This window comes from Amblyraja radiata, chromosome 1, assembly GCF_010909765.2.
Source record: "Amblyraja radiata isolate CabotCenter1 chromosome 1, sAmbRad1.1.pri, whole genome shotgun sequence".
Lineage (NCBI taxonomy): Eukaryota > Metazoa > Chordata > Chondrichthyes > Rajiformes > Rajidae > Amblyraja > Amblyraja radiata.
The window spans coordinates 17,701,048-17,719,438 of NC_045956.1; the positions used below are offsets into that span (position 1 = coordinate 17,701,048).

Genomic DNA, 18,391 nt, shown 5'->3' on the forward strand with positions numbered 1-18,391 from the left:
ACATGATTTCCTGACTATTGTGCTCAGTGCCATAATCAATATGGGCAAACATGCCATGTGGCTTCTTCGCCACTCTGCCTGTATTGCCACTGTCAGGTAGCTATGGACTTGGACCTCACAATCCCTCTGCACATCGATAGAGTAGTAATTGTGGGTGACTTTAAATTCCCAAATAACGACATGGACTGAGTGGGTGGAATTTGAGAGTCTAGGTTTTGGACCATATTCAAATAACCAAGGAAGAACGATTGGTGGACTTAAAGCACATTAAGATGGCAAAATTCGTAGACCCTGACCTAGTGCATCCTCGGAACTTGTGGGAAGCTGGGGAAGAAATTATGGAGAGCTTTGCTGGGATATTTTCTAATATATATGGATGGAAGGAGTTTAGAGGGATAACAGGCAAATGGAACTGGATCAGAATGTTACCTTGCTTGGCATGTAAGAGATGGACTGAGGAGCCGGCTTCCTTGATGTATAGCTCCATGACTCCGTGAGAGTGAATAAGTTATAGGGAAATAATTTGGGGAATGGGGCTGATGGTAATGGTGGTGCTGGCATAGACTGAATGGGCAGAAATAATTCCTATATCGAAAGAAAACATGGGAAATCATTCTCTTTAAGTGAAAGAAATGATGTGTGAGATAATGCATCCATTGGCAACATCCTTACTGACATTTGCTATTTTCTAGAGCCACAACAGTGACATATCGTCTCTTCAACTTCCCAGGGGAGAAGTCCATCATAGGTTGCTAGCACCAAATGCTTTGAGATCAGCATCTTCACAATGGAGTTGCTTTGATATCAATGCAACTAAATACATGAAGTTGAGTACAACCGGCAGCTTGCACCCGCATGCCATTTAGTGCTGGCAACCAAAGATTAATTTCACCTTGTACCGAAAATATGTGGTTGGCAGAAAGATATCAAAATGATTAAAATATATCAAAATCAAAATACCTCCCCTTCCCATTCCTGTGCTGACCTTTCTGTCCTGGGCCTCCTCCATCATCAGAGTGAGGTCAACTGCAAATTGGAGGAACAGCACCTCATATTTCACTTGGGCAGCTTACAACCCTGCAGAAAAAATATTGATTTCTCTAATTTTAACTCACCCTTACATTCCCTCTCTCTCTCTGCCCCTCCCCCACCCTAGTTGCCCTGCTAGTTTGCATCCATATATCCCTTTGTTAACACCTCTTCCACAGTCAACAATGGACCATTGTGGGCTCCACCATTCCTTGGTTATCAGTGCCGATCCTGAATTGTTCTGAATCTTTTCGTGCGTCTACCCTGACTCTCAGTCTGAAGAGGATCTGGACTCAAAACGTCACTCATTCCTTTTCTATCTATCTTTGATATCAAAATATTGGTAACCTTTTCCTAAGTAGCAACTTACAATTAGAAATACATTTAGTGTTAAAGTAAATTTGCTTCAAGAATAAAATTATTTTTATGACAGGTTGCAGTGCATAAAATGTAGTGGCATAGCATCTGAAAAAAATGAAACATCTTGTTCTTGGTACTTTTCAGCATACTATGGACAGGATGGCCATTTCGGACCCTGCGAGAACAAGTATTGCGGGCTTGGCCGACACTGCATCGTTAACAAGGAGACGGGCCAGGCGGACTGTGCGTGCATGGAGCGCTGCAAGCCCAACTACAAGCCCGTGTGCGGTTCTGATGGCGAACTTTATGAAAATCACTGTGAACTTCATCGTGCGGCCTGCCTGAAGAAACAAAAGATTTCAATTGTCCACAGTGAGGACTGTTTTTTCAAAGGTAAGAAATCAAAAATAATAAGCTACAAGGTATTTTTTTTTTCTCTGTCAAATGAAAGAGAAGAATGTCCTCCTTGCTCGCTGATTTCAGCAAGTTTTAAGATGAACATTGAGAATTGGAGCAAAATCTTCCCCATTAAAACGTGATGGCTAATTAACTGTGAAGTGATGTATGAATGTAATGGTTTAGTTTTGTAATTTTTGCATGATCGTCTTCGAGGCCATGTTAATAGCTTAAAGAAATTACTAACATTGCATTTTTTAAGGATGTTAATTACGCACTGGGTCGCAGAGGGTAAGTACCGATGAAAAGAAGATTATGTATTGACTTGAATGTGTACTGTATGCCATTTTACTTGTGATTGCAATTAAATCACATCTTAAAGGAGGAAACATGGTTAGAGACAAAAAGTTTTGGGAGAATATTTTGGAACTTGGGGCCGAGACTGATGAACAACAACGACTACTGGTGGAATAATTAAAAAATAGAATTGGATTATATAGACATCAATTGGCATTCTTTAAAGCCAGTTTTATTGTGAATGCAATGCAAAACCATATAAACTTAAATGGAATCAAAGTTAGATCTAAAAGCCTTTTGATTATGCCTACGTTCACGAAAATAAGAAAAAATGTTGTTCTGATTGTTTTGTAATATCAGACCAACTGAAAAACTACGTTGTTTGCATATTTCAAGAGAATACTCCTTATTTTATTGCCGACAATTCAGGCCATGCCAACTGCCTGCAAAGCAATCATGAGTAAAGTATGTTTCTTTACACCAGGAACAGAACAATGTCATTCTTATTAGTTGCAGCTTCACAGGCACATTAGATGCAATGACAATAACTATTGACTAAATTATCAGTTATTCTCATTAAACTAGACCTTGAGAGTGCAAGATTGCACTAAAGTAGGTCGAGTGACCATAGTAGTACAATGTCAGCAGAAGTATGGCGCAAAGTCAGTGGAGGTTTGATGGTTAGGTTGTCCAGGGTTGTTCAAGAACCCAATGGTTGAGGGGAAGAAGCAGTACGGTCTCCTCTACCTTCTTCCCGATAGTGGTATCGAGAATGTGGCAACGGTCATGTGGGTCTTTGATAAGATTAGTTGCCTTCTTGAGACGACACTTCCTGTAGATTCCATCAGTGGTGGTGAGGGCAGTCCCATTATGGACTGGGCAATGTCCACCATGTCCTGCAGACTCCTTCGTTCGTGAGCATTCAAACTTCCGACCCAGACCGTTATGCAACCAGTCCGTGTGCTCTCCACATGTGGAAGTTTGAGAGTAAGATTCCTTTGTGCTTGCATGTATGTACTTGGCCCAGGAAAACTCAGCAGGAATGCCCAGGAATGTCCAAGAACCTGAAGCTGTTGAATCTCTTTACTGCCACCCTACCAGTGGAGACAGGTGCATGGTCCGTCAACTTTCCCTTCGTGAAGTCAACAATAAGCACCTTGGTCTTGCTAATGTCAAAAGCAAGATAATTGTTCTGACACCACTCAAGCAGATTATCATTCCCCTCCTATACTCTGACGTCGTTACCCCTTATTTGTCCAAACAACAATGGTGTCATCGGCAAATCGGCAAGATGACTTTGAAGCTGTGAATGGCTACACAGAATGAGTATAGAGTAGGGGACTGGGCATGCAGCCCTGAGGTGGCCCTGTGTTGATAGATTGCCAGGAAGAGGTGCTGTTGCCAATCAGCTGCCCATGAGGAAGTCAATGATTCAGTTGAATAAGGAGGAGCAGAGAGCCAGTTCCCTGGGTTTGACAATGAGTTTGGAAGGGATGATGATGTTGAACGCTGAGCTGTAGTCGGTGACCAATAGCCTGATGTATGTGCTCCTTTTTGTCCAAGTAGTCCAGTACAGAGTGGACAGCCAGTGAGATTGCATCCACTGTTGATCTGTTCTATCAATGCCATTGTCTCTCTTATTTCCCTATACTTCTACAACATGGGTTCTTGTCAACTTTCTCTCTCCAATTCCCAGCAATTCTTTTTTGATTCTTTTAGTACACTGAAGACTGATTTACAATAACCACTGGGAGGAAACCAGAACACCTGGAGGAAACCCACATGGTCACAGAGAGAATGTGTAAAGTGTTGGGGCGGTAGTGGGAATGCGGAAAGAATAAAAGGGGATTTATGTAAAACTAATGGAAATTAATGTAAATGTGTTATTGATGATTGGTGTGGATTCAGTCGGTTGAAGGGCCTGTTTCCGTTCTGTGTGACTCTATGACTCTAACCAACTGTGTCCTCTGTTTTTACTGTTGATTGGAAACATATTCAAATACTATCACAGTATCAGTCCCCACGGATTTCCACATATGCGCACCCATTCATTGAAAAATACAAACACGCACACAATCATCAACACACGTGCACAGAAGTTCATACTGCTGTTGCACACTCAAGTAAGTGCACAAACACGCATGCATTTACAGTTACAGAAATAAATCCACATAAATCCACACATCCCCTCACACACACGCACACACATCACAGTTACAAATATATTCAGACAAGGTCACACACACACACACACACACACACACACACACACACACACACACACACACACACACACACACACACACACACACACACACACACACACACACACACACACACACACACACACACACACACACACACACACACACACACACATATATATATACACACACGTACACACATACACACTCAAAAATAATCCATGGAAATTTATAGATACTGGCAATCTGAAATAAAACAGCAAGTGCTGGAATCTGTGGAAAGAGAAACACACTTAACACTTCGTTGAAGACCCATCATCATTTCAAAGTATTTCCAGTATTTTCAATTTTCTCACAGACTGGCACATGGTAATTTGCCTTTACTGTGACAAAGACAAACCAAGTGAAAGCTAATTCACTTACGCAAACTTTCTGTATCTTGAGTTGCCTGCAGAAGAGGATGGGTGTTTGCTGCATGAGCTATAGAAGTAGATATAATCACAATTTTCAAAAGACATTTGGATAGATTTATGGAAAGGAATATGGGCCAGAAGCAGGTAAATGGAACCTACCCAAAATGTAGGTCGGTACAGATAAGATGGGCTGAAGGGCATATTACCATTCTGCAGAGCTCTATGACTCCATAAGCCAGATTCTGCATTAATCTTCCAGTCTCTCATATCCATTTCTAATAAATAATGAAAAAGACTTAAACACACTAGACATAAATATATCAGAAGAGCAGAATGGAGTGGTAATATATGTAGAGGGAAAACCTATGTTGGTGTTTTAGATTGATGACTTCATCAGAATTGGATAAAGTTGGAAATGTATCAGATTGAGACCAAGTACAAAGACATGGAATGTTGGAGGAATAAAAACAGAAGTAAGTGAGGAGCCTGAAAACATTAAATGACAATAGGGAAGGCAAGTAATGAGAAAAGCTAAGAAACAAATTAGGGCAACGGAATTAACCATGATTTCAGTGATTGTAATATGAAATTGTTGAACCTAGTGTTCAGTCCAAAAAGCTGTAAGTTACTGAATCAACCGATGTGTTTCTGTTTCCTTAGCTTCCATGAGCTTTTGTTTTTGATTTTGCAGTTGTGTCTGATTGTGTGACTAAACTATTCACTATTTAAACTGCATGATTCTTTTAGTCATCAAAATCGATAATTTCATCAATTTACTTTCAGTGATAATCCAGTGGCATTCATAATTGAACGTCATTAGTGATTATTATCAATTGAAAAATGAAACGAGCAAAGGTCATTTTTACTGCATTTTTTTGTTCATCACCTATCTGTGAAAACTGTTTCTGTGACGAGGAATGTAAATGATACAGCGTGGAAACAGGCCCTTTGGACCACTGAGTCCTCGCCGACCAGCGATCCCCACACATTGGCGCTATCCTACACACACTAGGGACAATTTACACACACACACACCAAGCCAATTAACCTGCAAACCTGTATGTCTTTGGAGTGTGGCAGAAAATCGAAGATCTCGTGGAAAACCGAAGCGGTCACGGGGAGAACGAGCAAACTCCGTACAGACAGCACATGTAGTCAGGATTGAACCTGGTCTCTGGTGCTCTAAGCGCTGTGTAGGCAGCACCTCTACCGCTGTGCCACCGTGCCACCCACAGATGCCTGACTTTGTCTTTCAAATAAGAAATTGAAGTTAAAAAACACTTGTAATACACAAACCTATCGTAAATGCCAGAACAAAAGCTAACATATAAACTGATATACAGGTAACCATTAAATATTTATATTACATGTGGCTTTTGTTGTAAACAGACCAGAATTGTTGCTTGATCATCCACCAAGGTGGTTCTATTTTCTCATCAGAAGCCAGAAAAGGAACATTTATTTACGTTTCCAACATCATTGCCTTATGTGACACCAACGCAACTTAACATTGATTTGGTGAGGGCTATTGTACAAATGGTAACAAACTGCATCATCGTATAATGCCATAATACAGAAACAAAAAAGCTGAAAAAGCTTGTTCCTGTGATTCATTGTTCAATATCGCTGAGAATACGGTACAATTTCAATGCTATAAAACTGATATTCCAGTGCCTTGATGCACTTTTATGTTTGCGAGTTCTGTGCTCATGATGCCAGCTTTCTCAAATTTTCAGCCTGCACAGCTGGCAGCAGACAACATCTTACACCTATTGGGACTCCGAAAGACCTGTTTTAAGCTTGTCTTCCACATTACTGGTCTTAATGAGTTTGGACAGGTTCAGATATCGCTTGCCATGAGACCTGTTCTCAGGGAATCCAATGAAATACCGAGAGCATCTTTAGTTTTCTATAGCATGGAGGGACTAATATGTTGAACATCTTTCTCAGTCCTCAGTCCGCTCTTAGACTCTTTGGCATTGAATATTATATTTAGTTGCAGCTTCAAATAAGATGCAAATGGCGGGTTTCTTTGCTGGATGTATTCTATACAGCTAGGTATAGATTTAGATGTGTTAATGCCGCATATACTGAGGTACAGTGAAAAGCTTTTAAGAAGGAACTGCAGATGCTGGAAAATCGAAGGTACACAAAAAGGGTCTGAAGAAGGGTTTCGGCCCGAAACGTTGCCATCAGTCGAAAGAAGGGTTTCGGCCCGGAAACGTTGCATATTTCCTTCGCTCCATAGATGCTGCTGCACCTGCTGAGTTTCTCCAGCATTTTTGTGTACCTACAGTGAAAAGCTTTGTTTTGTGTGCTATCCAAACAGATCAGATACACCAAACATAAGTACAGTCAAACTCAAGTACAATATATATTGTGCTCAAGTACAATAGGTGGCATGGTGGCGCAGCGATAGAGTTGCTGCCTTACAGCACTTACTGCACCAGAGACCAGGTTCAATCCTGACTACAGGACAACAGAGTTTGTACGTTCTCTCCATGACCGCGTGGGTTTTTCACCGAGATCTTCCCATACTCCAAAGACATACAGATTTGTAGGTTAATTGGCTTGTTATAAATGTAAATTGTCCCTCGTGTGTGCGTAGGATGGTGTTAATGTGTGGGGATCGCTGGTCGGTGCAGACTCGGGGGGCCGAAGGGCCTGTTTCAGAGCTGTATCTGTAACTAAACTGAACTGAAGGATGAGCAATGGAGAATGGTACTCTGCATTGTCGCTCATCAGTACCACAGACAAAGTCCAATGTACACAATGAAGTAGCGGTGAATCGGGCAGTACCCTAGCTTATGGAATGACGCCACTACAAGCAATCCACTGAATGTTTGATGGGAATCACTCCGAGTACATCAGGCATTCAATTATTCCATGGCAATAGGTTTTTATTTATTCAAGAGCCCTTTGAAAATTTCAGCCTCCATAAGCAGTTCCATTTAAGGGTTATTGCGCTGATGCTTCCAAGGTGTGGCGGACTGCATATACTCACTGCTGCCTTGTCTCAACCACAAAGTTGTCTTTAACTTTATCGGTGGGGACCTGTGGTGTCCACGGCCTTCTGGTCATTATTGGATTCACACAGTGAAGTGAACAAAGGCCACCTGGACTTAACAGGCTGTCAAATCTGCCAAACAATGTTAATGTATGTGAATATCTCTGCCATCCACAAACACTGAAGACATTTTGGAAACTATTAATGATTAAACGCTTAAAATGGTTAAACATTATTAAAACATTTTTAACATTTGAAACATCCAAGAAACATCCACTGTTAATTCAAAACAGTGTAAATTACGTGAAAGTTATTTTTCTCCTTTATAGCTGTTCTCCGTGATTAAAATGGATGGTGCAGTCCAACCTGTGGAGAGAATTCCCAGAGTAAAACCTGGGAAACTGTATGAAGATAGACTCAGAATGCTGGAGTAACTCAACGGGAACAGCAAATGTCACCCATTCCTTCTATCCAGAGATGCCGCCTATTTTGTGTCTATCATCAGTGTAAAACAGGCAACTGCAGTTCCCTCCCAGACAATCTGCATTTGAGAAATTGCTGGTGTGCATTTCTTAGGAATTTCATGGCTTGTTTACCTGCACATACTTGTCTTATAGGCCTGTCCCACTTATGCGACTTTTACAGCGACTGTCAGCACCCATCATAGGTCGTTGCAGGTCGCCGTAAAATTTCAACGTTGAAAATCCAGCGGCGACTAGAAAGACGCTATGACTAAATGGGCGACTGAAGAGACTACTCACGACCATACAGGCGAACCTTGGCGACATGTTGCGGGGTGAAACCTGTATAGCCGTGACTAGTCACCCAAAGAGTCGTACCTTGTTCTGGTCACCGCTGGATTGTCAACATGTTGAACATTTTTGGCGACCTGCAACAACCTATGACGGGTGCTGGCAGTCGCTGAAAAAGCCGCATAAGTAGGACAGGACGATTAGGGTCCCGAGTTCCCCCGACTGCCGATTCCATACTAAACCATCAACATTTTTTGGGAAACTTTTAATCATTGTCTATTCATCCAGGTGTTTGGATAGTGGAGAATGAATATACAGAACCTCTTCCAGTTTAGCCTTTCAGCATTACCCTGTCCGGAACTTGACCTGCTCTCCACCATTATGTGAACATGGTGTTCTCAATTCCTTGTCCAATGCACTCAAGTTATTAAACAGGAATTGCGGACAATGTGACCTGATTTACTGATCTGTGCAGGCAAAACCCTAACGACAGCATAAACACAGAACGTCAGTCCTTATCTGTCATTCCTTAGATTGCTTTTAAACACCAAGAGACAACTGGTGTGTAATGAAGTGCAACATGGATAATAAAGCATTGGTTTGCCTGATTTGGTTTGGAAGGCAGCATTCACAGGAGCCTTTATTATTTTCATCATGGTGCACTTCAGTGTGATGTACAACAAAATAAAGAGACCTTTTTTTAAGGATGTTCGTACCCATTTATGTGTTACCAAATGGAGTCGGATATGCTTTTATTAAAAAAAAATAGACTTTTTATTCATCTGTTAAGAAATAATGGGGAAATAGGACTGATGGGAATATTCAGAGAGCGGGTATGGACTCAGTGGACCAAACAGCATCCTTCTATGTCATAAGAAAATATGAAACATAAAGCATTGGAAGCCCACAGCAATATTATGTATAGTTTAGTCGCATTCTAAGTGCCTACCCTTGCTTTTCGTGGACATGCTGCCTTCTTGAAAAACGAGCAAAAAATAGTCAATTTGCTATGCTAGGGTTGCCTGTGGCTTAGACCCATTCTTTCTGCTGATTTTCCTGTCAAGGCATTTCAAGTTCAAGGATGCCAGTGGTTTGAGTTACAGTTGGCCGTTTATCCTACGGTTTCCTGGTTATGTATCATTTCAGACAACAATTGCTACTGCCATCAAGCATTCAAGAGATCTGTGTTTTATATTACCCAGCCTTTGCTTAAACAAAAAGTATAATTATAAAGAAAATCGGTTAACCACTCCACAATAAAAATGATATTGCTTGGTTAATTTTATGATGGTCCCCAAAGGCGCTACTGGTCAAATTCATTTTATTTAGATTACGGAATTGTTAAGCAATGCCCGACAGATATTTTCTGCAGAATTAATTAACTTGGTAACAGTGAGCATGCGAAAAAAAAAGCAACAGCTAGTTCGCAAGTCATATCCAATAATAAACAGTTATGCAACATAAAGGCAAATTGTTGTGTTTGACAGCATTGTGGTCATATTTTTATTGATGTTGCAGCTTTTAAGATTGAAAAATTACCCTCAGATGGTTTGGAGGGTAATCAGATTAGAGTTCATACCAGCCCAAAAATGGAAGTAATAAAATGGTTGACTAAACTTTTTGTGAAAAATAAAAGCAGCTTGAAAGGCAGATGAAGGAGAATAGAGACGGAGAAGCAAAGAAGCAGAGAGGATTAGGATTGCCGGACTTGGGGACTCGAAAGCAAAAAGATTTACAAGAGGTTAGAGTTGAAATAACATAGAATTCCTGCAAGACTGTAAATGGTTACAAGCCACTGGAGAATTAGACAATAGAGAAGAGAATCGTAAAATCATCAGACCACAGAAGGCTCTACTGTCCATGAAGCCTGTGCTTACATTTAATGAGAGGAGTCCTGTCACTGCACATCCTTCCTCAGATACGGTGCCCAAAATTGCTCACAATTTTCCAAATGCGGCCTGACCTGACCTCTCGAAATAAATGCTAGCATTGCTTTTGCTTTCTTTACTACCGATTCGACTTGCAGATTAACATTTTGGGAATCCTGCACCAGCACTTCCAACTTCCTTTGCACCTCCGATGTCTGGATTCTCTCCCCATTTAGAAAATAGTCTATGCCATTATTTCTATTACCATAATGCATGACTCCACACTTTGCTACATTATATTCCATCTGCTACTTCTCTGCCCTCTCTCCCAACCTATACAAGTCCTTCTGCTTTCTCTACACTACCTGCCCCTCCACTCGTATCATCTGAAAACTTGGCCACAAAGTCTTCAATCCCCTCACCCTGATCATTAATGTACAACATGAAGAGCAGCACGGAGCCCTGTGGACTGGCAGCCAACTAGAAACCAAACCTTTTATTGCCATACTGCCATTCTGCCATCCAGTCAACCTGCTATCCATGCAAGTACCTGCACTTTGATACCAGGGGCTCTCATCTTCCTTATCAGTCTCCCATGTGGCACCTTATCAAAAGGCTTTCTGAAAATCTAGGAAATCTGAAAGAATTCCAGAAATTTGTCAGGCAAGACCTTCCCTTCACAAAACCATGCTGGCTTCGGCTTAGTGTGTCATGAACCTCTAACTATTCCATATCCTATGACCTTCCATCCCCTGACTTTCTTGAATTGCAGACACATTTCTGGTGTCTTCCACTATGAAGACCGATGCAAAAAAGTTATTCAACTCCTCAGCCATTTCTTTATTCCCCATTATCACTTCTCCTGCATCATTTTCCAGCAGCCCAACGTCCACTCTTGCCTCTTTCTTACTCTTTATTTAAGCGAAGAAACTCTTGCTATCCTCTTTTATATTATTAGCTGGCTTACCTTCGTATTTCATCTTGTCTCCCCGTATTGCCTTTTTAATTACCTTCTGTTGTTCTTTAAAAGCTTCCCAATCCACTGGCTTCCCACTAATCTTTGCAGTGTTAGATGCCTTCTCTTTTAGGTTTATACTGTCCTTGACTTCCCTTGTCAGCCACGGTCATCTCTTTCTCCCCCTAGATTCTTCCTCTTTGAAATGATAAGATCCTGCATCTTCTGAATTATTCCCAGAAATTACTGCCAATGCTGTTCCTCCGTCATCTCTACTGGGGTTCCTTTCCAGTCAACTTTGGCCAGCTCCTCTCTCATGCCTCTGTAGTCCCCTTTGCTCAAACTGCTTTACCGACACATCCGATTTAACTTTCTCCTTCTCGAATTGCAGATTAAAATTTATCATATTATGGTCACTACCTCCTAATGGTTCCTTTATCTTGAGTTCCTTTATCAAATCTGGTTCATTCCACAACACGAAACCCAGAATTGCCTTTTCCCTGGAAGGCCCCAGTACAAGCTACTCTAAGAATCCATTTTTCTTGGGGTCAAGTACCAACTTGATTTTCCCAGTCTACCTGCATATTGAAATCTCCCATGACCACCGTAGCATTGCCTTTCTTACCTGCCAAATATATCAACAAATATTATTAAAATTAAAAGCTTTACTAATTCAACCACCATTTAATTGCACTACTTCGTTGGCAAATTTTGGGGACACAAATGGATGAAGTTAAAGGGAAGGAGAGTGTATGAGAGGTTACTGTAGTCTCCAGAAGAAGTAATAGGATGGAAAGTTTAAAGAGGAATAAGAGGCTAAAGTCGGGCAAAATGGGGACCAATTCGAGAAGAGTGGTGAAGATTACTGAACTAAACGTGTTATATTTGAATGCACAAAGAATACGGAGCAAGGTGGATGAACTTATAATGCAGTTAGAAATTGATAGGTACGACTTTGTGGGCACCACATAGACATGGCTGAAAGAGCTGGGAGCTGAACACCAAGGATACACATCCTTTTGAAAAGACAGGCAAGTGGGCATAGGGATGGAGTTAAATAGGTAGGTGCAGCATTCTGGTGGGTAAACTGAAAGAGTAAATCAGCCTTGATGGGTCTCCGTACTGTAGTCAGGGCACAAATTACATCGGGAGATACAATCGGCATGTAAGAAAGACTACTCGATCCCAAGAGAACAAATTTGTAGAGTTCCTATGAGGTGACTTCTTAGAGCAGCTTGTGGTCGAGCCTAATAAGAAAAGGGAAATTCTAGATTGGGTGTCGTGTAATGAGCCAGCTTTGATTAGGGAGCTTAAGGGAAAGGAAATAGTGACCATAATGTGATACCAATTCATCCTGCAGTTTGAGAGGGAGAAGATGAAATCAGATGTGTCAGTATTGCCATTGAGCAAAGATAACTACAGAAGCATGAGGGAGGAGCTGGCTAAAGTTGATTGGAAAGGGACCCTAGCAAGATTGACAGTGGAGCAGCAATGGCAGGTGTTTCTGGGAATAATTGAAAATGTGCAGGATCTATTCATCCCAAAGAGAAAGAAAAATTCTAAGGAGAAAATGAGGCAACTGTGGCTGACATAAGAAGTCAAAGAAAGCATAAAACTAAAACAGAAGGTATATAATATTGCAGAGATTAGTAGGAAGCTGGAGGATTGGGATGCTTTTAAAAACCACAGAAATTAACTAAAAGGGCAATAAAGGCATAAAAGATGAAATATGATGGTAAGCTAGCAAATAATATAAATGAGGATAGCAAAAGTTTCTTCATATATAGAGAGCAAAAGAGAGGCAAGTGTGGACATTGGACTTCTGGGAAATTATGCTGGAGAAGTAGTAATGGGGAATAAAGAAATGGCAGATTAATTGAATATGTTTGTTTGCAGAAGACACCAGGAATGTTGCAGAAATTCAAGAGAGTCAGGGAGCAAAAGTTTGTGGAGTGGCTATTACTAAGGAGAAGGTGCTTGGCAAGCTGAAAGGTCTAAAAGTGGATAAGTCACCTGAACAGATGGACTACGCCCCAGATCTCAAATGTCACTGTACCTTAATTGGTACATGTGACAATAAACTGACTTGACACTTGAAACCTTGAACCTTGTATTCTGAAAGAGGTAGCTTTAGAGATAGTGGAGGCATTAGTTGTGATCTTTCAGGAATCACTCGAGTCAGGGATGGTCCCAGAGGACTGGAAAATGACAAATGTTACTCCGTTGTTCAAGAAGGGAGGGCGGCAAAAGACGGGAAACTATAGGCCGGTTAGCCTGACTTCAGTGGTTGGTAAGATTTTAGAGTCCATTATTAAGGATGACGTTTCCAAATACTTAAAAGCAATGATAAAATAGGTCAAAGTCAGCATGGTTTTGTGAAGGGGAGATCTGTATGAAAAATCTGTTGGAATTCTTTGAGGAAGTAAACAGCAGGCTAGACAAAGGAGTCAGTGGATGCTGTTTACCTGGATTTTCTGGAGGCCTTTAATAAGGTGCCTCATGTTAGCCTGCTAAACAAGATGAGAACCCATGTTGTTGGAGGGAAGATGCCAGCATGTAAGTGGCAGATGGAATACAGAGCAGTGTGTGGTCATGCACTTAGGTAGTACGAATAAAGGTTACGTTGTATTCCATCTGCCACTTCCATGCTGGTATCTTCCCTCTAATACTCATAGAGATGTGAAGAAGTTAGCAATCGTCAACTGAAAAGAAGTGAAACTCATTGCTTCTATATGCAATGCATAAAATGACTCTTATAACTTATAGCAGTGCTGCATATGAATTACATGGACAAACTTATCAGTGATAATTAAGAATTCGGCAGGGCTGTTCTTGAAATGATGAAAATAAATTCAACCACTTACTTTTCAAACATGACATCTGTGTTTACTTATTATGCAGTATCTGTGGAAGCTTTTAAGGACTGGCAATCAGTGGCAATGTCACACAATCTGCATAGTTCTATGAGCCTGCTTATTCATAATTCTTATGAATGGCCTGGTCGACTTCTGTTTCCTAATTTCCTATGAAAATGGCTGAGTATATTTCAGAAGTGGCTGACAATGTGGGTGAATGTGGTAATGATGGAATGGATTGGACTTCATTGCTATTATGGATCCTGAAGGTTAACTAAATCATATGACTATACTAGACTATGTGGGACCCGTTGGGTCCCATGTTCACACGGGAGGGCTGGTACCCCGACGCAATATTCCAGCTCTCACCAGTTCCAATATTGGTGGCCAGTGGGGGGGCTTTCTGGAGTGCTGGTATGGGTTCTTGGGGTGGCAGCTCAGTCCCTCAAGCCTGATCTGCTGGCAGCTCACTCACAGCTGGTGGGCTGGCAGTTGACTCATGACTATTCCTTGAAATTCCATTTCAAGCAGGATGCAAGGCCACCAAATTCAAGTGCAGTTTCATACCACTTTCAGCAGGATGCAAGGCCACCAAATTCAGTGCAGTTTCATACCACTTCAAGCAGGATGCAAGGCCGCCAAATTCAAGTGCAGTTTCATTCCACTTCAAGCAGGGTGCAAGGCCACCAAATTCAAATGCAGCTTCATACCATTTCATGCAGGGTGAAACTAGCATAAAACCACACAAAACACCAAACCCATAGTTCAGTAGTCATACAGTGTGTTCAGTTGATTCACAGCTCAGAGTGATGATCTCTCCCTCCACCATCATGCAGAGACTGAGCCACACCCACACTTCCGGGTTTTATAACCTCTCCCCCTCCCACCAGAAAAGGTGTGGCTTTCAGGGTGTGATTGACAGGAGAGAGATTCTCAACATTTTTTAAACACTAATAACACTTACTTTTCATTGATGGGAAGAATTTTCTGCACCTGCTCAGCGGAGGGGGGACTAAGTAAGATGGCCAAAAATCACAGCAGTAAGTGGTAGCGTTTTATCTAAAATCAATATACGGTGCAGACAGGAAGTAAGTGCATTTGCAGTAATGCCTTTTAACTTCAAGCCAAAGCACCCAAGCCACCATTTGCAGTAAGTAGTGCCGTTCAACTTCAAGCCAAAGCACCCAAGCCACCATTTGCAGTAAGTAGTGCCTTTCAACTTCATGCCACCATTGCAGTAAATAGTGCCTTTCAACTTCAAGCCAAAGCACCCAAGCCACTGTTTGTAGTAAGTAGTGCCTTTCAACTACATGCAACCATTTGCAGTAAGTAGTGCCTTTCAACGAAGCCAAAGCACCAAACCAACATTTGCAGTAAGAAGTACCTTTCAACTTCAAGCCAAAGCACCCAAGCCACCATTTGCAGTAACTAGTGCCTTTCAACTTCATGCCACCATTTGCAGTAAGTGGTGTTTTCAACTTCAAGCCAAAGCACCAAAGCCACCATGTGCAGTAAGTAGTGCCTTTCAACGTCAAGCAAAACACCCAAGCCACCATATGCAGTAAATAGTGCCTTTCAACTTCTAGCCAAAGCTCCCAAGCCACCATTTGCAGTAAGTAGTGCCTTTCAACTTCAAACCAAAACACCCAAACCACCATTTGCAGTAAGAAGTGCCTTTCAACTTCAAACCAAAACACCCAAGCCACCATTTGCAGTAAGAAGTGCCTTTCAACTTCAAGCCAAATCAGCCGCCACCATTTGCAGTAAGTAGTGCCTTTCAACTTCAAGCCAAAGCACCCTAGCCACTATTTGCAGTAAGTAGTGCTTTTCAACTTCAAGCCAAAGAACTCAACCCATCATTTGCAATAAGTAGTGCCTTTCAACTTCATGCCACCATTTACAGTAAGTAGTGCCTTTCAACTTCTAGCCAAAGCACCCGCCACCATTTGCAGTAAGAAGTGCCTTTCTACTTCAAGCCAAATCACCCGCCACCATTTGCAGTAAGTAGTGCCTTTCAACTTCAAGCCAAATACCCAAGCCACCATTTTTAGTAAGTAGTGCCTTTCAACTTCAAGCCAAAGCACCCAAGCCACCATTTGCAGTACGAAGTGCCTTTCAACTTCAAGCCAAAGCACCCAAACAACTATTTGCAAGCAGCGCCTTTTTACTTAAAATAAACCATGTTTTCATTTTCAAACCACATTACGGGTACTCACAGTTGCGTAGACATTTGTTCAGTGTTATTCAGAGAGACGTGAGCCATGGCTTCATCCATCTTGCAGAGACTGAGTGAGGCACACCATTTCTTGGTTTTATAGTCCCTCCCCATCCCTCCAGCAGGTGCAGCAGAGAGAATAGTGATTTTTTTTAAACTTCAAGCCAAAGCTCCCAATCCACCATTTGCAGTAAGTAGTGCCTTTCAACTTTAAACCAAAGCTCCCAAGCCACCATTTGCAATAAATAATGCATTTCAACTTCAAGCCAAAGCACACAAGCCACCATTTGCAGTAAGTAGTGCCTTTCAACTTCATGCCACCATTTGCAGTAAATAGTGCCTTTCAACTGCAAGCCAAAGCACCCAAGCCATCATTTGCAGTAAGAAGTGCCTTTCAACTTCAAGCCTAATCACCCAAGCCATCATTTGCAGTAAGTGGTGCCTTTCAACCTCAAGCCAAAGCACCCAAGCCACCATTTGCAGTAAGTAGTGCCTTTCAACCTCAAGCCAAAGCACCCAAGCCACCATTTGCAGTAAGTAGTTCCTTTCACCTTCAAGCCAAAGCACCCAAACAACCATTTGCAGGCAGTGCCTTTTTACTTCAAACAAACCATATTTTCATTTTCAAACCACATTAAGGGTACTCACAGTTGTGTATACATTTGTTCAGTGTTATTCAGAGCTCAGAGAGACATGACACATGTCTTCATCCAGCTTGCAGAGACTGAGTGAGGCACACCACTTCCTGGTTTTATCGTCCCTCCCCCTCCCTCCAGCAGGGGCAGCAGAGAGAATGGTGATTTAAAAAAAACCATTAATATCTCTCTGATTTGTCATCGATGGGAAAAATCCTCCACACCCGTAAGGCGGAGGGGGGCTCTGAGCGAGGTGACCAAGAATGACGGCCGTAGCTGGCGGCGTTCTGTCGGAAATCGCAGCACAGTGGGCCAAAAGCGGTCAAGATCAGAGATTTTGTAATATATATATATATATCTATCTATCTATCTATCTATCTATCTATCTATCTATCTATATATATATATATATATATATATATATATATATACTAGACTAAGTGGGACCCGTTGGGTCCCATGTTCACACGGGAAGGATGATCCCCCGACGCAATATTCCACCTCTCCACCAATTCCAATATTGGTGACCAATATTCTGGAGTGTTCTGGCTTTCTGGAGTGCTGGTATGGGTTCTTGTGGTGGCAGCTCAGTCCCTTAAGCCTGATCTACTGGCAGCTCACTCACGGCTGGTGGGCTGGCAGTTCACTCATGACTATTCCTTGAAATTCAATTTCAAGCAGGGTGCAAGGCCACCAAATTCAAATCCATGTTCCTACCATTTCAAGCAGGGTGCAAGGCCACCAAATTCATGTGCAGTTTCTTACCACTATGAGCAGGGTGCAAGGCCACCGAATTCAAGTGCAGTTTCCTACCACTTCAAGCAGCCCTTGGACCTCCCTCCTATCACCACTTTGCAGGGCTCTGTGATTGAATCTGTGTCTCAATATAAATATCTGGGAATTATAATTGACGATTCTCTCTCTTTTAAACCTCATATCCAGCAACTTGTGAAAAAACTAAAGATAAAATTAGGTTTTTACTTTAGAAACAAATGTTGTTTTTCTTTTGAAGCCAAAAAAAGACTTGTTGCTGCAACGTTTATGTCTGCGTTGGACTATGGTGATGTTTTATATATGAATGCATCTTCAAAATGCCTACAGTCTTTGGACACGGTCTACCACGGAGCACTGAGATTTGTTACTAATTTTAAAACCCTCACGCACCACTGCTCTTTGTATGCTCAAGTTGGATGGTTTGCCCTGTCCACCCGCAGACTCCATCATTGGCATATCCTTATTTATAAGACTATGCTTGGTGTTCTTCCTTCATACCTGCAGAAGTATGTAATTCGAAAAAGCGCAGGAACTTATCAGCTCCGCTCTGAGGACTTGTTCTTACTAACTGTACCTAAAGTCCGTACTGAACTGGGGAAAAGGGCATTTAGTTATGCTGCTCCCTTCGCAT

General features: G+C 41.7%; 1 protein-coding gene across 2 annotated transcripts in view; it reads left to right on the forward strand.

Annotated features, from left to right (window-relative positions):
* Positions 1-18,391, forward strand: part of fstl5 (follistatin like 5) — a 738,182-nt gene that overhangs the window by 188,640 nt on the left and 531,151 nt on the right. For both annotated transcript variants that reach the window (XM_033018303.1, XM_033018313.1), the window contains exon 4: positions 1,534-1,782. In XM_033018303.1, the coding sequence (XP_032874194.1) occupies positions 1,534-1,782 (249 nt within the window). The remainder of the gene's footprint in view (positions 1-1,533; positions 1,783-18,391) is intronic.